The 23335-nt window shown below is 41.0% G+C and overlaps 1 protein-coding gene across 6 annotated transcripts; it reads right to left on the bottom strand.

Annotated features, from left to right (window-relative positions):
• Positions 1 to 3924: 3924 nt before the first annotated feature.
• LOC115594263 (platelet-derived growth factor receptor beta-like) lies at positions 3925 to 21827 on the bottom strand. 6 transcript variants are annotated; one of them, XM_030438218.1, is made up of 28 exons: positions 21640 to 21825; positions 19868 to 19936; positions 15863 to 15932; positions 15697 to 15791; positions 14068 to 14302; positions 13718 to 13978; positions 12061 to 12191; positions 11864 to 11945; positions 11601 to 11675; positions 11262 to 11445; positions 11038 to 11153; positions 10817 to 10928; positions 10639 to 10738; positions 10410 to 10518; positions 10099 to 10193; positions 9855 to 9987; positions 9619 to 9723; positions 9388 to 9492; positions 8438 to 8540; positions 8098 to 8219; positions 7452 to 7564; positions 7232 to 7354; positions 7002 to 7113; positions 6823 to 6922; positions 6068 to 6173; positions 5677 to 5794; positions 5452 to 5590; positions 3925 to 4538 (listed from the first exon to the last, which is right to left on the bottom strand). In XM_030438218.1, exons 3-28 carry the CDS (start codon positions 15915 to 15917, stop codon positions 4427 to 4429), a joined length of 3141 nt encoding a protein of 1046 aa, XP_030294078.1. In that variant the 5' UTR covers positions 15918 to 15932; positions 19868 to 19936; positions 21640 to 21825; the 3' UTR covers positions 3925 to 4426. The 6 variants fall into 6 exon arrangements, 5 of the variants coding, with proteins under 5 accessions (XP_030294078.1, XP_030294079.1, XP_030294080.1 ...); XM_030438219.1 differs by having other exon boundaries at positions 15697 to 15788; XM_030438220.1 differs by having other exon boundaries at positions 14068 to 14263; positions 21640 to 21824.
• Positions 21828 to 23335: the final 1508 nt, after the last annotated feature.

Here is a 23335-nt window from a genome sequence, read left to right as displayed (position 1 = left end):
TATCTGTTATTATAATTATTATGATCCATTAGCTGGAGAACAAACTGGACTACCTGAAGCTAAACTTTACATTAAAACGGGAGGTGAGAGACTGCTGCGCGGTAATTCTCACTGAAACATGGCTAAAACCATCCGTTCCAGATGACGCAGTTAGCATAGAGGGTTAACAACAGTCCGGTTGGATAGGAGCAGCTCTCTCACCGATAAATCCCGGGGTGGCGGTGTTTGCATATACACCGACAACTGGTGCAAGAACGGGGAGTTCCCCTGATGTAGAACTACTGATTGTCAAATAGAATAGCATAGAATTACTTTATTGATCCCAGACTGTGACATTGTTTTGTCACAGCAGCAGTGGGTCCACAAAAAAAGAAAGAAAAAGAAAAACACACTGTGCATAGCATAAATAGAAAGCAAGACATATACAATGTATATATACACAGTGCAAACTATACTATAAACAATAATAATCCATAAACTATACAAGAAATAAACAATTCCAGTGAATGTGCAATAACAGAACCAAAATGTACACGAGTGTGCAATAATAGAACCACAGGTAATATAAATAGATAAATGGACTCAAAAGAAACCTAGAATGTGCAGATGTAAACATGATAAAAACAGAGTAAAAGCAGTAGAGAGATCAGAGATCTCTCTGTCAGGCAGAGGTGAGAGAGTTATTATATGAAGTTTGTGGCAAGAAAAATTTCCTGTATCTGTTGTTACGACAGCGAAGCTGAAGCAGCCTTTTGGAGAAGGTGCTCCGCTATTTGTGAGGTGAAAAGGGGATTATCCATGATGTATAACAGTTTTTTCAGTGACCTCCTCTCCACCACGGCCTCCAGAGTGTCCTGTTTGCAGCCAATCACAGAGCTAGCCTTCTTAATGAGTTTATTGAGTCTATTGGTGTCGCTAGCTCCGATGCTACTCCCCCAACAAACCACAGTAGAGAAAAGTAGGCTACACTGGCCACCACAGACTGATAAAAGATCTCCAACATCTTGCTGCACACGTTTAAGGATCTCAGCTTCCTCAGGAAGTTTAGTCTGCTCATCCCCTTCAAGCCCTGAATGTTCTGTACCACTCCACCAGTGAACTGCAATCTACACATCCAGAGGGTGTTTTCATTGTGGCAGGGGACTTTAATCAAGCCACCATAAAAACTGTTTCCTCACTTCCATCAGTATGTGGATTTGCAACCAGGGGGGAGAGCCCACTGGACCTGGCCTACAGTAACATCAAAAAGGCATTTAGAGCTGCACCCCGCCCCCACCTTGGCTCCTCAGACCATCTCTCTGTGATGCTAATTCCAGCATACAAGCCTCTGCTGATCAGGAAAAAACCTACAGTGAAGCAGGTGAGGGTTTGGCCTGCAGGAGCCATGGAAGCATTACAGGACTGCTTTGAGTGTACTGACTGGGACATGTTCAAGGCAGCTCCTACGGACAATCATCACACGCAGGTGCAGGAGTAGCCTATGCTGAGTCTGTGTCTGCATACACCCAAAAGTGCATGGAGGATGTTAGTGTGATGAAAAACATCACCACACGGGCCAATAAGAAACCCTGGATGAGCAGTGAGGTATGTGCAATGCTGAAACCACGAAATGTCGCTTTTAAATCTGGTAACATGGTGGCACTGGCATGGAGCCAACCTGAACCATGCAATAGGAGTTGCAAAGTTGACCCGTGCCAGTTTGCTTACCGGCCAAAACGCTCCACAGAGGATGCCATCTCCTCTGCACTCCACTCAATCCTACAACATCTAGAAGGGAGGAACAAACATGTGTGAATGTTGTTTCTGGATCTCAGCTTGGCGTTCAACACCATCATCCCGCAGCATCTGATGAGCAAACTGGCCCTCATGTGTAACTGGCTGCTTGACTTCCTCAATGACAGAACCCAGTCTGTGCAGGTGGGTGACAACAGCTCCAGTGTCATCTCCCTGAGCACCGGCTCCCCTCAAGGCTGTGTCCTTAGTCCGCCGCTATTCACCCTGATGACCCACGACTGCTGTGCCAGGTCCACTACTAATCACATTGTGAAGTTTGCAGATGATACGATAGTAGTGGGCCTTATCTGTGATAACAACGACACAGCCTATATGGAAGAGGTGAAACATCTGGTGGACTGGTGCAAAACAAACAACCTGGCCCTGAACGCTGACAAAACTAAGGAGATCAGTGTCGACTTCAGGAGGAGCCAGCCCAGTCACACACCACTCCTCATCAATGACACAGCAGTGGTTCTGGTAAAGAGAGCTCAGCAGCGCATGCACTTTCTGCGTCAGATGAAGAGAGCCCCCATTGCACTGTAAAGTGAAATTTGAATGACATCCATCCATACATCTGTTGCCATGACAATAAAAGAAAGTCTAAGTCTGAGTTGAAGTCTAAGTCTAATGTTAGTGTTCAACCTAGCTAACATTAATGTTTGATTACATCACGTGTGTTTCATTACACGGCTTAAATAAATGTTTCCAGGATGACCGTTGATATTTTAGAATTACCTTATGCCTTTCCTCTCGTATCACGTACTGTTCCAAGCAGTTATATTAGTTAGGAAGAACATTACTTGTTTTATCGCAGGAGCTTTATTGATCCTGTTTGAATTGTGCCATGAATCACACTTATGATGTCTGTCAATTCAAAAGATACACTTTCAGCGGGAAAGTGGCAGTTTGACATCAAACGAATGAAGTAAAAGACTGTGAAAATTTAGAAAAAGGCACCCACCAGTCATCATGATGTCTCATACAAAGCTCACCAAAACCCAGAGCTGAAACTTTTTAGAGTTGGTTCCATTACTCACAGGACTTTTTTTTTTTCTTTATCTGACTGCGGATAAAATAGAATAACTTAAAAATGCACTACTATGGCTCTGATGCACTTTGGTTCTGATTCAGCAGGTAGTCTGCAGAGTATGTAGTTACCACAAGTACAAGTACCTAAAGGTTGTATTTAAGTAAGGTACTTAAATGCATTCCATCACTGCTTGTGAAAATAGTATCTCAGAAAATGTAAACTTTTCATGGTGTCAGAAAAAACAGCCTGTTTCCAGCTTTGCGATGCATCTCATCCAGCTAATCCTACAGGGTTTTATTTAACATAAGGAGGAGATTTTTCTCAACGTATAAAGGAGCACTTCCTCCAGTTTATCAAAAACATTCAACATCAACATATCTGTAGATGTCTAGAGGGGAAGAAAAACTGTGACCTGTTAAGTAAGTTATTAAGTATTGAAGTGAAGTAAAAAGTACTTTCGCCTAGAAGTAGAAAATGACATAGGTGGAAAAAGTCAAATAAAGTAAGAACCTCAACTTATCAACAATCAAAACAACCAATCAACAATAATTATTTCATTCCACTACCGCCGACGAATCTGTGATTTCTATCATTTAATGGAGTAAATTTAAACAATTTTTTAGCTGATCGTCCGTTTAATCAAACTTGATGTTTTTGAACTTGCAAAGAAAAAAAGAGGAAGAAAAAATTAAAGTGAGTCAGCTTGAGTTTCTGTGTGAGGAAACATTTTTTTCTGACATTCAGCACTTTTCTGAAGTTCCACATTACAGCAGAAGTATAAAAAAAGCACTGCCCGATGGTGGCACAGTCAGACAGATTGGAGTCGGGGCGGCGCCACTGGAGCCCCAACTGAGTGAAACACCACTTCCTGTTGGAGTGACATAGATACTTTTTCTTCTCGGAATTCATATTTTTTTTCTTATGAGGCAGAATTTGGGGAAAAAGATCCCCTCAGCATTCTGACTTTAAAGAAAAGGTTTAAATAGATTAATGGATTAGATCACATATGGCCCCATTCCTCTTCCTCTTCTGAGAAAACAAAATGTTTTGATCACTGATGAAAACAACAAAAGTGAAGCTTGACTGGAGTTTGATATAAAAAACAAAGAAGTGAACTGTTAAATTTGATTTTTATATTTATTTAGATAAAGAGCTTCAGTTCTGAGATGATTCAGAGCAGTTTGAATAAACACGAAGCAGATAATAGTTCAGATATAATACAGACACTACAGAATAATATGAATACATGAGGAATATAAAACTGAATATTATAGTTATAAATCTGCGCAGTTTACTGTAAACACAACTCTGTAACATTTCAACAGGAATATTGAAACAAATGTGATTTAAAAAAAACATTTAAAAGAAAACACATTTCCTTTGGCAGCCTTACAGTCAACACTGGGTAAAAAAACAAAACAATATTGACTGCCTTGCTCAGCAGAACCTTGGCACTGTCTTGTGATGATGTTGTCCTTATGAATGAATGATCCAGCTGCGGGAGGGTGTGGAAGATATCAAAGGGTGTTACAGCCCTCTGTGTTGCCTGGATGGATGAATCTGCCAGATACCTCATTATTAATTAAACCCTCCATCCGGTCTGAAAGGCAGCTGAACTCTTCACAGGCAGCTCTCCTCCTCTGGAGCAGGAGGCGCCTCAATTTCTTGTTTCTCCTCTGATGTTTTCACTTCCTGTGCTCCCGCTATGTCCTGAGATTCTGACAGCTGAGGGCTGCAGAGGAGAGAAATCAACATCATCGTTATTATTTTTATTTTCTTTAAAGGAAAAGACCACAGATGAGGTAATATAACCCTCAATGCCAATATAACACATAGCTCAGTTAAAAATGGGATACTTGAAGCAGCCACCAGAGGGTTCTGTAAGCCAACAGAGTGAACATATTGGGCCTGTTGATAAAAACAGCAGCTGGGCCATGAAATGCACATTCATTCAAACAAGACAACACAAACGAAAACAACACTATATCATCCTGCATTTGCATTTGCGACATGCTACATATGCGAAATGGACAGTATGCTGAAGTAAACCAAGCCTCAGTTTGTGTCAGTGAGCATACAATCTGTCATAGAGGAACACCATTAACTTGTCCAAAAGATAATCAACCTGCAATGTTTCAAAACACGTCCTGATGTTCTGACGATGTGTTCAACTTGATTTTTAACCCATTTCTCAACTTCTGAATCTTTCAGAATCCAAATATGGCGGCCTTGCAGGAAATAGAGTCTTTAAAAAAGTTTTAAGTTAATCATGAGAGGCCAAAACTAAAACATGCTTTTAAAAACACAACTAACTGCTGCTTGTCAAAAACAACTTACAGTCACTTGGACACAGTGTGCTTATTAATGTAATATTCTGGATAAAGACAAAGCGGATTATGGGAAATTTTGTTTTGACAGTTATCATTAAATATGTGTTTAGTGTACCATAACACAATTAAACAATAACACAACACAATACAACACAACCAACATAACATAACATAACATAGCAAAACATGACAAAACACATAGAAGATAACATAACTTAACACAACATAACATAATACAATTTAGTTCACACGTTGTATTTATTAAATATTAATTGGGTTTAAAGGTTCTTTCAGGAGACCATTCAATGTTCATACCTGACTGCGTCCAGCGCAGCGCCGTTACTGGTTTCTATGGTAATGTCAGTAATGGGGATTATGTAAGTGCCATGGGAGGGGCCGTCCTCCACAGGCTCCACCTCCAAGAGGTAAACGTTCTCCTGAGGGGTGGGACCTCCTGTTAACAACATTGAGGAAGTTGAGTGTCAAACCTGTTGAGTTTAGCTTTCAGTACATTTATCTGTATGTTATCATGGATCTGACCGTTCATGTCTGCCAGAATGTTTGTTTGATCTTCAGCAGCTCGTGATGAACTCATTCTGGATCGAACAACAGCTGGATTTTCACCTTTCAGGAAGTTCTCAGTCAGCTGGAGGTAACGCTGACACACAACAACAACAACACCAACAACAGTTACTGACTGCATGAACCGAAGCAGGAACAGAGAGGTGAATGTGTTCTGGTTCTGTGTGTGGTTCTAAAAAAATCACATGAACTAAAAAACATCAGACTAAAGAGTCTTCAGGAAACAATGAGCAGTTACAGATGTGACTTTCTATGATGGAGGTTATTTTTGTGAGTTTTAAACCATTGGAATCGTTTCTTCTTTCAGAGAATCTCCAGCAGGATTAGACACAAGAAATTGATTTGGTACCTTTTGATAGTCGTCAGTCAACATGTTTCCCACGGACACGACCAGTGAGGAGAAAGAAGGTCTGGACTGAGGTTTTTCCTCCCAACACTGTTTCATCAGATCAAAACTGAAGACAGAGCACACTGTCAGAAGAGCCGGACATGTTTAAAGACAAAATGTCAGACATTAATGAACTCATCAGAGTTGTGTTGAAGCTATGCTTCTCTGCTGATAAACATAAACATCTCCACGGACATTTACAGAGAACGGTGTTGAGAGGCTCACAGAGGAACACCTCTAAAATCAAGATATGCTTGTTGCAGACAACATGGTCAGAAACGAGCTTCAATGAGCTACGTTAAGAATAGTCACAGTTTTGGTTTCTGTACAAGAACTACTTGGTTAGGTTTTGTAAAAGATCATCGTTTTCAGATTTTAAGTATGAAAAAGACAAAGGACAAGGTTTTGATAGCACTTGTAACTCAAACCATGATTTCTTTCTCTTCCCCACCATATCCCATGATTTCCATAGGTAACTGAAATCAAAACTATTGTGTGTTGAAACAATCACACTGTGAATTTTTGTATACTAGTCTGGTAAGAGTTTAGGTTGAGCAGCCGGATTAGTGGATTCAAGGAAACAAATGTCTCGTTGTAAAAGAAAAGTTGCTGTTTGAAGGTATCTGAACAACTCTGGTATACAGCAACAGAAGCAGGGCTTCATCCTGACATGTGTAAAACATGTAAAACATGTGATGGTGACCTGTGTGTCATACATGTTGTGAGGAGCGTGGTCAGGTCGACTCATTCTGTATCCTCTCTTCAGAGCAGAGTAAAACTCCTGGGTCATAGGGAGGTCAGGGTACGGGCTCCCACCTGGGACACACAATATACTGCACTGATGGAGCCGTACAAACTGGTGTCTATAGATGTATATTGGTTTAGACCAGCTCACCCAGAGAGAAAATTTCCCATAGTAAGACTCCATAGGACCAGACGTCACTCTGACAGCTGTAAATGTTCTGGAAAATACTCTCTGGAGACATCCACTTCACTGGCAGGAAGCTCTAAGAAATTAAAAGCACACATTAAAAGGATGAAGTTACAGTTTTCCAGGTCTATCAGTTTAAAAACACTTTAAGCTAATGTCAATTATAACAATTTTATTAATCAATTTATACTGACATTTCCTCTGGCGATGTAGTCCTGATCCTTCATCAGGTCTCTGGCCAAACCAAAGTCACCAACCTTCACCAGCTTCCCCTCACAGACCAGGACGTTCCTCGCTGCCAGGTCTCTGTGGACGCACTGTAGGACACACAATGTGAGCGTTAATCCAAGTTCTTGAAACAGTAACAGTCATGGATGAATGATGAATTGATCAGTGATTGATGGGTGATCGTACGTTTCTGGTGGAGAGGAAGTCCATAGCCTTTGAGACCTGGAAGGAGAAGCTGAGGAGGTCATGGAGAGACAGGAGAGGAGAGTCACTGAGGAGGAGCGACTCTTCCTGCTGGTCTGAAATAGAATGAGAGGACGAGTCACTGAGGCTGACAGATGAAAACTTTGTCTTACCTGTGACCACACGTACCATACAATGCAAATGACTAAATTTAATATTCTGAGGATGAATTAACTTTTATAACATTTTGATTACAATTATGAGTTACATTTCTTATTTAGAGGATGAAATTACAGTTTTAAATAAAATCAGAATTGGCATATGAAGTCATGATTTTGACTGTCGAATCAAGTCAGAAGTCAGAATAGAAAAGTAGAATAAATATTCAGTTTTCACTTAACTGTTTTCGTCATATCATTTTGTCACAATTCATGTTTATAAATAACAAATCATAAATCTAACATTTTAAGACTGAGAGAGAAACTAAGACATAATTTATTTATGAGATTCTAATAATGAAGCTTTTATATTTCCTGATATAGTCTGTTTTTGATTGTTACTCTTACAATTAAATGGAATCACCAAATGTTATCAATGTATTCACATTATAGAGAGGCAGTGTTTATACACAGTATACCATATGTATCACCTGGCGCTGTGTAAGGTGTCTCGTACACCGCAGGTTCGATGTCGGCATAGCTGAGCTCCTTCATGGCGACGTACTGAGCGCTTTCCTCCTTATTCATGTCCATGTAACCTCCATCACTGTCACTGCAGGACGAAAGACACACAGTCAAATTCAGAGAAATAGCAACTCATATCAACATGGTAGAATAGTGGAAATCATCACAGTTAATAGTTAATTTTGAACGAATGGTGATAAAAATGACCATTGCATTTCCCTCGAACAGTATTTAACACAGTGAGACACTTTGTAAAATGTTACCTGAAGTCGCTGTGTGTGTGTGTGTGTGTGTGTGTGTGTTGACCTCTTGGTGTGCGTGTCCCTCTGTAAGAAGGTGTGTTTGTTCCTTTGCAGGTAGTTCACCAAGTCCCCATGACGACAGAACTCAGTGATCAGATGGACAGGACCTGGACAGACAAACACACAAACATTATTGTTATTATTATTATTATTATTATCATTATTATTATTCCGACTGTTCAAATTGTTATGCAAACAGCAAATGTCTGAGACAGAATCACTAATAGGCTACTTTAATCCAGTTTTTAGATTCCCTCCAAATGGAATAATCCTGTCAGTACACCTGGTCTGAGTTCAGGTGTGTAGTTTGTGTACCCGCAGGTAACTATGACAACAGTAATATCATTGAATTTACAATAAGTTTAAACTAATTATTTTCAGATGAAGCATTAAAGCATTAAACTTATCATCATGGAGGGCTTTTATTTTGAAGGAGTAACATGTGAGCAAAGAACAGCAGCAGGATTCAAATCTGATTTCATGTGTCATACTGACACACAGAAACAATGAGTGAGATGGTTCAGATTTAGTTCAGATAAATCAGGGTTAAATCAGGATTAGTCTAAAATACTCTTAGAAACAGACTAGGATTCAGTTTAGGATCAGAATAAAGTAGTTCAGATCAGGTTTAGTTTAGATGAGGATTAAGTAAAAATTAAATCAGTATAAATTTAGAATCAGAGCAGGATTAAGTGAGGATTAAGTCGGTATTAGTTTAGAGTCAGAGCAGAATCAGAGCAGGATTAAGTTAGGATTAAGTCAGTATTAGTTTAGAATCAGAGCAGGATTAAGTTAGGATTAAGTCAGTATTAGTTTAGAATCAGAGCAGGATTAAGTTAGGATTAAGTCAGTATTAGTTTAGAATCAGAGCAGTATTAAGTGAGGATTAAATCAGTATTAGTTTAGAATCAGAGCAGGATTAAGTGAGGATTAAATCAAGATTTAAGGGTTCACCTCCTCTTGTGCAAGCTCCTAGCAGGTTGACGACATTCAGGTGTGGACCGAGATGAACCAAAACCTTCAACTCTGACATCAGAGACTGAACTGCCCCACTGTTGGCTGAAGCCACAAACACAAAAACACTTTTTTTTCTCATTTTATTGATATCAGGCCTGCAATGATAATATCAATAATCAATCAGAATGACAGACAGACAGACTGATAGACAGACGGACATGTACGTACGTTTCACCATCTTGATGGCTACTTTAGTTGATGAATGAGAGTGAAGCAGACCAGAGACGGTTGCCTCAACAACACGACCAAATGCACCTGAACCCAACACCTGACCTGGAGAGAGAGACAGGCAGAGAGACAGATAGAGAGATGGATGGGGTCATTGTGGTTGACAGGTTGAGAAAATTTATGTTTTCTTACAAGACCAAATATGAGTCAGTTATTTTGAAAAAGCAAAGTATTACCAATCACTATGTTGTCTCGTGGAACTTCCCAGGTGGAGTTGTAGGGCAGGTGGGCGGGGTCAAGGTAGGTGTACTGCTGTCCGTCAGGACTCACTGACTCGATCACCTTCCAACGAACTTCATAACGAGGTTTCTAACAAAACAAATACAACCAGTGCTGCAGTTCTATTTTTACACTGCTGGCCACGACTGTACAACTAAAACTGCAGTTAATATTATCAGAAATACTACACTGGATACTGACTTTTCTCCAGAGGAGAATGAGAATGATGAGGAAGATGACAGCGAGGATGACCAGAACCAGAACTGCTGCCAACACTGCGACCTGAGACAGGAGAGCTGGAGACAGGCAGAGAGCGAGACGAAGGGAGAGATAAAAGCAGACAGCAACAGACGGACAGGCAGTCCGAGAGAGAAAGGCAGGGAGGAAGAAAAAGAGAGACAGGTAAACAGAGCGACAGGCAGAGAGATGGGAAACACAGAGAGAGACATTCTGTCAAGAACACAAATTAAGACTGTACATTATTACAGTAGTATTGCAGTATTAATACATACAGCTGGACACTATTCGCAGGTCTCTGGCTCTTCGTCCTGCAGAGTTTTTTGCCTCACAGCGAACAGCTGACAGAGAGCTGAGACTCTGCAAAGTCAACACACTGCGTACCTGCACAGGTGACACACACACACACACACACACACATACACAGCTGTCAATCATCTTCATATGACACTTTAGTGTCTCCTCCCGAACTGATGACATCACGCTGATGACATCACTGGTTACCTTAGTAACTCCTCTCTCCTCCACTTCAGTGATGTTCCCCAGCAGAGCCCTGCCCTCCGAGGCTGATAGACTTCTCCAGCCACCTGTCAAATTATTGCACCTGCAGGAGACAAACATGGTTACTATGAAAGCATTAGGTCTGTCCCCTGTGTGTGCATGTGTGCGTGTGTGTGCTTACCTGTGTGAGCTCTGACAGGTGTACCAGGTGATAGATGGGGGCGGAGCTCCCTCACTGACACACTGCACTGCCTTACTGCCGACCTCTGACAGAGATGTGATCCTGGGGGGCGCTGCACACACACAGGAGAACACACACAGATAAACACACAAACACAGATTAACTCACACACATGTTATGTGAAGCCTGTCTATCATCTTGTCTCTCTCTCTTTATCTGACCTTTGACCTCCAGCTTGAAGATGACCTCCTCAACGTCGTCATCGTTGGAAGCAGTTGCTGTGTAACTTCCAGTCTGATCCATCTGGACTCGAACCAGCGTCAGTGTGCTCAAATACCTGCACGCCAATCAATCATTCAATCAATCAATCAATCAATCAATCAATCAAACAATCAGACAGACAAAAAGGTTTCCTCTTGAACTCTAAAGATGACCTTTGATCTACCTGCTTCCTGTCAGGTGTCTGGTGGTGATGGAGGTGGTGTCCGTGGCGATGGTCTGGTTGTCTTTGGTCCAGAGGACAGTGGGGGCAGGGTGGGCATCGACTTCCACACTGAACTCCACCGTGTGATGAAGGAGAGATGATACATTGGTTTCACCTGAAGACCACAGGTAGACATAACCTTGATCTGCAGAGAGACAGAGAGAGATAGAGATGGAGAGAGAGAGAGAGAGAGAGAGAGAGAGAGAGAGAGAGAGAGAGAGTTAACGCATGTGTTCGTGCGTGCGTGCGTGCGTGCGTGCGTGCGTGCATGCGTGCGTGTGTGTGTGTGTGTGTACTCACCCAGTACTCTCAATGTGATGTTTTTCGTCACAGTTTGCTCCTGCATTGTCTCCTTAACCATACACACATACACACCTACAGGAAACACAGAAACATACACATTCCCATCGCTTTGGTTACCCAAAAACCAAAAAAAACAAAACAGTTAATTCAAAATTACCATATTTACTAATAATTATAACAAATGACTTTGCTGTTTATCAGTAAAGATAGCATTATGAAAAACAAAACAGGTAGTCCCAGATATTTCCTTAGTTTCCTACCAGAATCTTCCACTGTTGCCTCGGAGATGTTAAGGAAGGAGCGGATCCGATTGGGCAGAAAGTCGGTCAGAGGCTCGATTTCCTGAAGCAACACAAGAGATAAACTTCAACATTTTTATTTTGAAAAACTATGAGGCAATACAGTTTGATGACTCACGGTTCAGACAGATAGGCAGATGAAGAGATGAGACAGGTACCTGTTTGCGAGGGAAGTCCCAGGAGAAGAATACCATCTCAGTGTCTTTGACAGTGCAGTTTACAGTCAGAGCCTCCCCCTGCTTCAACACACTGCTGGACACTGTCAGTTCCACCTCCATCACCTTTGGAACTGAGAGACAGACAGGTGGAGAGAAAGACAATAATGTAATCTATTTGGTTAAATCTAAACTAATGGACCTCATGGGTAAACTCACCAAATTTAATCTGATCTAAAAATAGTAACAAATAGTGGTGAGGTTCCATATTGCAAACAACTGAATTCCCCTCTCTCCCTTATAGTGGCCACTGAAAATGTGAAAATCGTGAGAGGTCCTTTCTTGTTTTGCTTGTCTAGTTTTAGTTTATCTAAATAATCTATTCCCTCATGAAGTGGAGATAGATGGATTTGTCCAGAGTCCCAGGAATTAGGACTTTTTATAGCTTTCCATTGTACTTTTTCAAGTATGTTTCCTTCTGTCGGAGGCTGATAATGTTTGAGTTCCGAGTTTTTTGAACGCGGAGTTAGCTTTAGGTAGTTATTCACTATAGTCCAGCTGATATGCGACAAATTTGAGGTGAATCATTCTTTTCTTAATAAAAGCATCAAACTTGGTACAGTTACATAATTTGAGGTCCCGAACATTTTCAGAGATTGAGCCATAGCAAAAACACCACATGGCGGCCATTTTACTTTCTGACAAAAACTGAATTGTGTATTTTACATCATATCTCCTGAATCAAACATGATAACACAGAAAAGATGTGACGTGACGTGAAGCTCGAAGTTCGGCTGTGAACAGTTGACAACTAATTTATCTTCAAAATAAGAGCTTCACATTGCACCCTATTGGAGTTTAGAACTGGGTTCTTAGTGGGGGGCTTTTAATTTGAAAGTAGCGACCGGTCTTAGCTTGCCGACACAACAACAAGCTAACACAACCAAACAGCTACAGAGACCGAGGAGATGCTAGCATCTCCTGGATCTCAGCGGCTGTCCAGTTGCTCATCTTAATATCTGCGGATGAAAGATGAACTGACTGCTGTGATCAGCTGTTTCTTGGTTTTAAAACTCCCCGGCTGTGGGTCGCACAACAGTGCAGGTCACTGACACCTCCGCCCACCTCACGCAGAGGCCGGCACATTGCCGCCTTTTTTATGATAGCAGGCGAGGCGGAAATAAGTCTACCCTCCATGGCGGAATATCGGCGGACAAAAACAGACCCCCCAATTTGCCGGCCTCTCTCTAAAACCGCGGCTGCCAGTTCTGAGATAGGATTAGGGTTAGGCTGCCACTGCCCCCCATTATGACCATAGAAACTTGCATGTGGCAGGTGTGTGGTTGAGATAAAAATGGGGAACCTCCAAAAGCTGTTGATGTTTTTGCTTTGCCCAAAATTATTCTTCTTTCACATCCTTTAGCACTTCTGTATTCCTGCACAGCAAGATTGCCACACCCCATTAAATTTGAGCAGGACATTTTGTAATGGTTAATAACCAAATGGAAACTTTCCAACGTGCATATTTTCTCTAAAATTGATCAGGAAGGCCTTAAAATTGTACCAAATTCTTTCCTGGAACAAACATTTTACATGTGAAGTGATGATTCAGACCCTTTAGCTAAGTTAACTTCTTCTTATTATAGAATAATCCCCTCACCGATGATGCTGAAGACATAGTACACCTGTGACTCTCTCTCCTCGCCCCCACGGGCGGCCAAGCACACGTATGATGTGTCATTCAGACGACCCGTGAAACCGCGGCCCGGCTCGTACTTTGTCCCGGTAATAAGTTTCCTGCCGGGACGTTCGTACAGCGAGACGTTGAGCTGTGGGTCGGACACCACACAGGGGATGGTATCTTCCTCTGCCTCCTTCATGACCACACCTGGACCCAGGGGAACAAACCATTCCTCTGGGCCTGAAATAGGGGACAAGTAGGATTGAAACATCAGGAGGTAAAGGTCTCACAAGATATGATCAATATATGAGCAATTTCATCATCATCACCTTGACCAGGTATGAAGATGTCGATATCTCTGCTCTGATGGGATGAAGGCTCTTCACATGTGTATCTCCCAGAATTCTTCCAGGTGGCGTTAGAGAGCTGCAGGACACTGCTGGAGCCCTGATTCTCCACAACAACCCCGTCCACCAACGTATCCGTAGGTAACCGCCATGTCACCTGACTCCAGCCTGAACACACCTGGAGAGACACACATGTACCTGAACCAACCCTGAACACCTGAGGAGACAGAGAGGTACCTAAGCCAACCCTAAACACACCTGAGAAGATAGATGGGCACATGATCCAACCCTGAACCCACATGAGGAGACAGACAGGGACCTGGACACACCTGAAGAGACAGATAGGTACCTGAACACACCTGAGGAGACAGACAGGTACCTAAACACACATGTAGAGACAGGCAGGTACCTAAATACACCTGTAGAGACAGATGGGTACCTAAACACACCTGAGGAGACAGACAGGTACCTAAACACACCTGTAGAGACAGGCAGATACCTAAACGCACCTGTAGAGACAGACAGGTACCTAAACACACCTGTAGAGACAGGCAGATACCTAAACGCACCTGTAGAGACAGGCAGGTACCTAAACACACCTGTAGAGACAGATGGGTACCTGAACACACCTGAAGAGACAGAGTACCTTGTAGAGCCTTGATAAACCTTTTAGACAAACAAGTACCAGAGCCAACCCCATTTGAGACAGACAGGTACCTAAACTGAACCAAGACACACCTGAGGGGACAAAAAAGGTACCGGATTCAAACCTGAATACAACAGAAGACACAGACAGGTACCTGAACCAACCCCAAATATATTTTGAGGATACAAACAGGTACCTGACTTCTGAAAACAGACAGGTAATGATCCAACCCTGAACACACCTGTAGAGACAGACAGGTACCTTCACCAGCCCCATCCACCTCAAAGTCCTGAGGTACTTGAACACACACCTAAGGAGAAAGACAGGTACCATACTCCATTGTGAACACACCAGAAGAGATAGACAGTCACCTGAACCAAACCTGCAGAGGCAGACAGGTACTTGACTGAATAGACAGAGAGGTATCTAATCCAACCCTAAACACACCTGCGAAGATAGACAGGTACATGATCCAACCCTGAACCCACATGAGGAGGCGGACAGGTACCTGAACCAACCCAAAATATACCTGCAGAGACAACCACGTACCTGACCAACGCTGAAAACACCATAAGAGAAAGACAAGTACCTGACTGATCCCAAACAAACCTAAAAGACAGATGGATACCTAAGCCAATTTCAAACACACCTGAGGAGACAGACAGGTACCTGTCTCCTTTCCTAACACACCTGAGAAGGCAGACAGTTACCTGAACAACTTTGCAGAGACAGATGGGTACCTGACCTATTAATCACACCTGAAGAGACAGATAGGTACCTGATCCAAACCCAAACACACCTGAGGAGACAGGAGGGTACCTGATTTCTCTCTGAACACACCTGAGGAGACAAACAGATACTTGAACACACCTGCAATGACAGGTGGGACAGGTAACTGTGGTGTCAGACAGGTATGTGTGGAGACACAATAAGATATGGGCAAAGACAGACAGGTGTTTACTGACCACAGTGAAATTGGCGTTTGATTTGAGAACTTCAGACGAAGAGGGCATCAGCTCCAGACAGACAGCCCCTTCAGGACACACCAGGAGTGCACCTGCTGACAGACAGACAGACAGGTGTCAGTCCACCTGTAAAGCCTGATGGATGTCTTCATGTTGGTATACTCACCTAGCAGGAAATGAAGCACGTTCAGACTTCCTGTTCGTCCTCTGATTGACGCCATTATTGGCTGATGATCCTGACAAACAACAACAACAACAACAAGTAAAAGTTTTGCTTCATCTAACCAGCAGAGGATGAGCGGCCTTTAATGACCCATGGTCTGTCCTTTGTCAGTGATGCTGCATATTACTTGCTAGCTCATTGGTTCTCAGGGGTTGCCATATTGTGGGGAAAAAAATAGTTCTGATCGGACACACACACACACACACACACACACACACAAATCCTTTTTTCATTTTGGCACTTTAAGAAGTATCTCATCTCTAAAATGGTAAGAACCACTGTGCTGGGTTATGATTAAATGATAAATAAGGAAAGTTAAAGCTCGCTAATACATCAAAGATGTGATGCTGTAAAAGTAGAAACAGCAACCTGATACCCATGGAAACAGACCTCTCAGTGTTTAATGAGTTTAATTCAGAGATGTCTGCCCACTGTGTTGGGTCATTGATCCACTTGGAGGAGGGTAAGACTGAAGGTGTTTTGAACCCATACTTGTGTAAAAGTAAAGATATTGTGTTAAAATATTACTTTGATAAAACTGAAAGTTACTCATACAAATAGTACTTGAGTAAAAGTATTAAGGTATCTGATATTAAATGTATTTAAGTATTAAAGTAATCGCTATGGCTCTGATGCAGCATTAAAGTGACCAGACGTCTTGAAAATCTAAAAGCGTTCCATAATAGAAGAGTTTTGATTTGGTATAGCCTTATAAAACATGAAATAGGCCCTACTGACCCTTTTTACTGTTTATTACCAGTATGACCACCCAACTCCCCCGTTCCTGTTTCACCAAACAGCCACCATATGCAGCATGCAATCTACAAATAACGGGTACAGTTATCAAATAAATATAATGGAATAAAAGTGCAATGCTTCCTTCAATATTTGAAATGTAGTGGAGTGGAAGTAAGTTCACAAAACAAACTTGTCAAAACTGCAATACAAACATCAAAGTATGTGAAAGTATCTGCATGTGTCGGTCTAGTTTATGAAAGCAACTTTTGTGCATCAGAAATGAGGGATCCAGAGTTTCTGGTCTACAACTCTTTGACCATCCTGTTTTTAATCTGTCACTGACAACTGCTGGATGCTTCAGACTCGCTAAAGTCTGAAGTCAGTTCAACAGAAACAGTCTGTTAAATCTGTTAAATCATTTGAAGCTGTGATGGTTCAAACAGACCTGAACACATTCCTCTGTGTGTGTGTGTGTGTGTGTGTGTGTGTGTGTGTGTGTGTGCGTGTGCGTGTGTGTGTTTTCACAGGGGGATTTTGGCTTTTTTTTTTCTTTCCTCCAAAGAAAATAGAAGACTGAATCCAGTCATCCAATCAGAGTGTGTCCTTGGGGATCGCAGCCAACCAATATTGGGTAAGGGAGGAATGCGAGTCGACCACCGAAGAAGAAAATAAACAGCAAAGTATTTCCTGTGGGCAGCCAAGAGGAGACTTTCCAATAAGACTTTAAATTCAGTTCATCACAGTTTTCAGCCAATCACAGCTCTGTAGTGGTCTCAGCTTTTGTTAAATCTGCACGACCACAATTATGTCACTGATATGTCACTCATCTACTGCCATGTTGTTATGTGTTTGCAGACGTCATGGAAGTAGAGAGTGCTAACAATGGCAACATGTGAGTTACATTCGGGAGTCACTTGGTTTTGTTCAGAGTTGTAGGTTTTGTGCAGCTGAGGTCTGCAGAGCTGTGTGCAGTCATTGAGGCTAATGCTAAGCTAGCTGTTGAACAGTCAGTAAATCCAGCAGAGTCTTGTTTTCCATTTCTACATGTGTTGAATACCAAACATCTGACGAGAGGTCGTGGCAGATTTCTAGTTGTTTAAAGGCTCCTTTGAAGCAACAGTGTCAGGCTGGCACAGAGGAACCGTTCAGCTTACGTAAGCTTGCAGGCAGCAATAAAAAGTCTGAAGAGAAGAAACTCAATGTGGGCAGCCAGACCAGTCCAGATTCAGAGTCAAGCTCTGGTTCCAAGTAAAAGGGTTGTCTGAAGTAAAAGATTTGAATACTTTGGGCTGTACAGACCTGGTTTTAACATCCCTCCCGAGTGATCAGTGTGATCATCTCAAAGGTTGTCAGTGTTGTGCATTGCTGGTGCATAATACAAATAAAGAAATATCTTCATAGGTAACTTAGGCCCATAAAATTAAGAATTTGTCAGAGACAGCATTTCACAATGTTTTTGAAGTCTGTCCAAACTAAACAACGCAAAAAAATGGTGCAATGTTTTAAGGGAGTCTGGAGACTTTCTCCACAGGCAACAAAGAAGAAGCAATTTTGATTATTGTTTACATTATTTGTAAGAATTAACCTGATTACATCAATAAAATGTCTATTTAAGCATTATTCATTGAAAATAGTGATATCAGTTGAAACAGCTGCTCAGTGTTGGGCTCAAACAGGCTTGAACAGCACTGTCACGACAAACCGACACTGAAAGTACTGCATTTAATGCCAAATTTACAAGAACACATGATAGACAGTTGTTTCACAATGTTTATAAAATTTCCCCTCAACAACTCACAAAATTAAACATTTTTCCTCAGGGACTCTTCACAGCCATCAAAGAAGTATGATATTGGTTACTGTTTATTGCATTTCTCCTTAGAGTTGGCAAGTAAGCCAAAAGTTCTTGCGTTTTGCTCAGCAAACAAGGACAAAAACAACTTAAAGTATTGCATATTATGCTGAATTTAAAAGAAGGAATAAATTACTTAGAATTTTCTGTGGCTGTTTCACAAAGTTTGTTTTGACCACCTCCAAACGTGGTCTGAGTGATCGGCTCTCAAACACATCTTCAATGTGTCTTGGTGTCACTCTCACCTGTAGTTAGAGCTGACCACTTGTGATCAGATCCCTTAGGATGGATGTTGATACCAGGTCTGAACAGGGCCTTACACACACATCAAACTGTGATGTCACACGTTGAGTCGCTGCCAATGTGTGCAGCCAATCAGAGCTTAGTAAACATGGAAATCACAGTTCATCTCTTATTTATGGGTACAAGAGATGAACTGTATTCTGTGTGTGTGCGTGTGTGTGTGTGTGTGTGTGTGAGTGTGTGTGTGTCTCCAGCACATCATAAACGTCATCCCCAAAAGCCTGGACCTTTTTCTAACGGCTGTTCTCCTGACCTAGAGCACGGATTGGACTGGATATCAAACATTTTACTGCCGGCAGGGGGTCTGATGGACTCTGTAACACTCCAATATAAAAAAATCTATAGATTTTGTCTGTGTGTAGCATAAGATGACACCAATCTGCATTTCATTGGACAACCTTGTGTGGTAAAATGACAAATAAATATGTGAACCAATGCACATGCAGACAGCTGAAGCACTGGAAACATACACGTGTGACTGCAAACACATCAACAGCAGTAAACAGAAACCTTTCCGTGGAGAAAGTCCGCAGACTACTTTAAAAAATCGGGAAAACTTTGGTAAACATTGTGAAATGGCAAACAAGCTATGAAAACATGTTACGGTTAAGGTTTTATAAGACAATTATCTGAATAGATTTTTTCTTTTCTTTTGATTCATTTATATCTTTCCTTTACTTCACCCTTTGGTCCCCTGGAGTGTTTGTGATTGTAGAAAATGATGTTTACCTGCTTATATCTGTATAAATAAAGTTGATACAAAAAAATAAACTACAAATCTGTTGGTGTGGTGTAGGGTTGAAAAAAGTGAGCTCTCCAGGAATCTGTAGCTGCTCTTCACCTCTGCTGCAGGCTACAGGCTGATGTAGCCGCTACTAGCATAACACACCCTCTCCCACCAAACTGTCAGAGGGAGAGTTGCATCGTGTGTAAAACTATCTTTAGTTCTGCTGCTTTGCATCTAACATGAGTCGGACAGAGTCACTGTGGAATTTATATTTAAAACAGACAGAGCAGCTCTGACAGCACACTCAGCTGATCTACAGGTGTCTCACCTGTACGTCACTCCTGCATGTTTAAGGTTGTTTTCTGTCTCCCACAGTCTGATGCCAGTGACCTCCGACCTTTAGGAAGACACAAAAACACAAAGATTTTAACAAAATACAGTCACATGATGATTCATGGAACCAAATCTGTTCACTTCAAAATGTGCATAAATCCATGTTGTTTGTTGCTGTTAAGCTTGAGTCAGTGAAACACACTTCCTGTGGGTATTTCACAAAAAGAAGGAAAGTGAGAAAGTTTTGATTCTTTGTTGCCCATGATCAATCCCGATTGGGACAATTTGTTCTCGCGCTATAATTTTTTGGTGTTTATGGTCTTAAAAAGAATATTAGCTTGAATACTTCTCAGTTTGTTTTACTCAAACAATAGAATAATGACTAAAAGTGTGATAATTTCAACTAACACAAGAAAAACAATCAGTCGGGTCACACCTGGCAATACAGTGTGTCTTGACATGCGTCTGAAATTACCACCTATGATCAGATCTCACTTCCCCACTCTATATGCAAATAAACATGTACATGTTGCAAATGGATGCAATATTGTATACACAGTCTTCATAGATAATATCTGCTGAATTTACAAGAAGGCCTTGATAATTAAGAATTTATCAGAGACAGAGTTTCACAATGTATGTAAAGTTTCCTCCAGCTCAGCAACTCACAAAATTGAGCAATTTTCAAAGGGAGCCTGGGGACTTTATCCACAGGTGACAAAGAAGTAGCCAGTATTGATTGCTCTGACTGTTTTATATAAGATGTGACCTGTTTACATCATTAAAAAAAAGTATTATTTTGTAAATGTAGTTTTAATGGTGAAATCAGTTGTGACAAACTGTGTTTGAACCTGCTGTCACATACACTAAAAAAATGACTTGCCTCACACATTAACTTTAAGAATTTAAGTTAGATGTACAGTTTTAATCTATTTATGATTCCAATCAATGCAAAGTTTTACTATGATGCTGAGACAAAGTGTATAAAGAGCATAAGTCGATGTGTGATTTATTAGATGACCGACGAATGTGAAATGCATTACTTTTATATATAATACGCAATAAACATTGAAGAAACACATTATATTTATGTAGAAGTTCCTTTACAGTCCAAAGGTTTACGTATAAGTCATTTTTAAGTGCATTTATTTAATTTAATGAGATCACATTATATAATCTGTCCACATTGATTCAACATGATAGAAAACTTTTGCATTAAAAAAAAGAAGAAAGAAGAAATGGGAAACTTCAAACTACATTGAACTTGTGTGATGAAATTTGATGGAAAGTATACATTTTGGAGTGTATGAATCAGTCAATATGTGATCATTTCAACTTAATTAAACTTAAGAAAAACAGATTTACTGTACTGACAACAATAATCTGCCTTAGTTAAAACAAATATCCAGACAACTTTTAACATTAATGACATCACAGCTGATTTTTTAAACCGTGATCATGACAACAGTGTGTTATGCTCTCTTAAAGGTAACAACAAATCTTCACAAACTGACAACAGTTATCTCATCAAATGTGACTGGTTTATTAGATATGAACCTTACATTAGATTATATAACTGTGCTGCACATTAAAACTTCTTTTAAGTAATGCTCCAGTCAGAACGGATAATCATTCTGCATACATCTAACTCATAATACTGTGTGCTGTTCACCGAGGTACTGAGAGTTTTACCGCAGTGTTTGATGGGAGGACAAAAATCTCAGACAAATCAGCAAAATAAGAATGAGACATTTGGTCTGTGCAAACCTTCTGATGCTGCTGCTCCTCTTCTCTTTCTTCTTCCTTTTCCCTTCTTCTTCTTCTTCTGCCTCTTTTTCTTGTTCAGTGGTCTCCTCTCTCCTTTCCCCCTCACTCCTCTTCAGTCTTTAGTCTGAGTTCATTCCAGACGGACGACGCATGGAAACCAACAGACTGACTCACAGTGGGAGAGCGAGAGCAACAGAGAGAGAGAGAGGGAGAGAGAGAGAGAGAGAGAGAGAAGGAGGGAGAGAGAACGTCTGGTTTCAATCTGTCTCTCTGTCGTTCGCCCTCCCTCCCTCTCTCTTTTCTCTCTGGCAGGAAGTGAACCGAGTCCAACACACACGCGCGCATGCACACACACACACACACACACACACAGCTAGAGAGAGAGAGAGGCATGCACACACACGCACAGAAAGATCTTTTTGTGTATTTTCACTTGTTTTATTATCAAGTGTGTTTGTGTGTGTGTGTGTGTGTGTGTTTTGCAGTAAAGCTAATTAAATAAAGTGGTGTGTGTGTGTGTGTGTGAGTGAGAGAGAGAGAGAGAGAGAGAGAGAGGTAAAGAGGCATTAGCATCATCAGACAGCTTGATTCACTGATCAGTGATAAATCTCTTCAGGATCAATAAAGCAGCTTCTGTCTGCAGCTACCAGTCCAAAACTGACTCCGGATAGTTTCCACATACTGTCCATATAAAGTTCAGATATTTACATTGTATAATATTTTATTGGCTTGACCACAGGAGGTCGTGTTGCAATCAAGAATTGTGACAGCTGGAGAGACGAACAGCAGCTGGAGGAGCCAAGAAAAGGCTAGCTGAGGCAAACTCTGTGTATTGTATCTACATACAATACACAGAGCTATACATCCATCAGACAGAACACGGACTATAAAACCCTTGCACCTAAATGGAGTGCTCAACCTGCCAAATGTAGATGACATAGATAGGGCAATATCTTAATGAGCCAAACAGTCTGGAGCCTCCAGCAGCCAGCAGAGGGCAGCACAAACATTCAGCAATCAGCACAGCCAATCAGTTGTAAGAAAGGTTGCAGGAAGATCAGGCCCAAAAACAGTTGAACCAGTTTTGACAAAGACAAAAATGTTACTAATGTGACTTACTTATTTTACTTCAGTAAACGTCTTTGACATAACCTCAACACTGTTGCTTCTTCACATCATGTCTATAATGGTGGTTAATTTCATTTTATGTTTTGAACAAAAATTCTGGGCATGCTTTACAAATTGCTCCTTATGTAAATCTCCATCATAATTTTCTTGCAAAAATTTAGTTAAGCATCAAGTATTTTTATTTTTTTATTTTTTTTAAAAAAGGGAAGATACCAGCAGTGTGGGTGACTGGGTGACCGCGGTGCAGAGTGAACCAGTGGATCATATTTACATGTACATACCGTGTATACTGTAGGTGTCAAGTCTGCATTATTCAGTTATCGGTAGTGGGTTTTTTGTTTGTTTGTTTGTTTGATTGCCTATATAATTTAATAATTTAACTCTAATGCAGCATGTAATCTGCAAAGTTAGTAAGTTGTAGTGGAGGAAAAGTACAATATTTGCCTCTAAAATGTAGTGAATCTGAAGTATAAAGTAGCAGGAAATGGAAATTCTCAGGTAAAGTACCTCTAATTGTACTCATGTACAGTACTTCAGTAAATACTTGGTTACTCACTGACTAATTAAA

The sequence above is a fragment of the Sparus aurata genome, chromosome 13, assembly GCF_900880675.1.
Source record: "Sparus aurata chromosome 13, fSpaAur1.1, whole genome shotgun sequence".
Lineage (NCBI taxonomy): Eukaryota > Metazoa > Chordata > Actinopteri > Spariformes > Sparidae > Sparus > Sparus aurata.
Note: the sequence above shows the minus strand (reverse complement) of the source record. Positions and strands in the feature narration are given on the sequence as shown.

What these genes read in the sequence shown, in the direction of transcription:
- LOC115594263 (XM_030438218.1), bottom strand. Translation starts at nt 15,917, where the DNA reads ATGGCGTCAATCAGAGGACGAACAGGAAGTCTGAACGTGCTTCATTTC. An exon ending in AGCCATCAAGATGGTGAAAC is followed by an intron (nt 9,493 to 9,618) that starts GTACGTACATGT and finishes TTGTGGCTTCAG; the next exon opens with CCAACAGTGGGGCAGTTCAG. An exon ending in ATGGGAAATTTTCTCTCTGG is followed by an intron (nt 6,923 to 7,001) that starts GTGAGCTGGTCT and finishes TGTGTGTCCCAG; the next exon opens with GTGGGAGCCCGTACCCTGAC.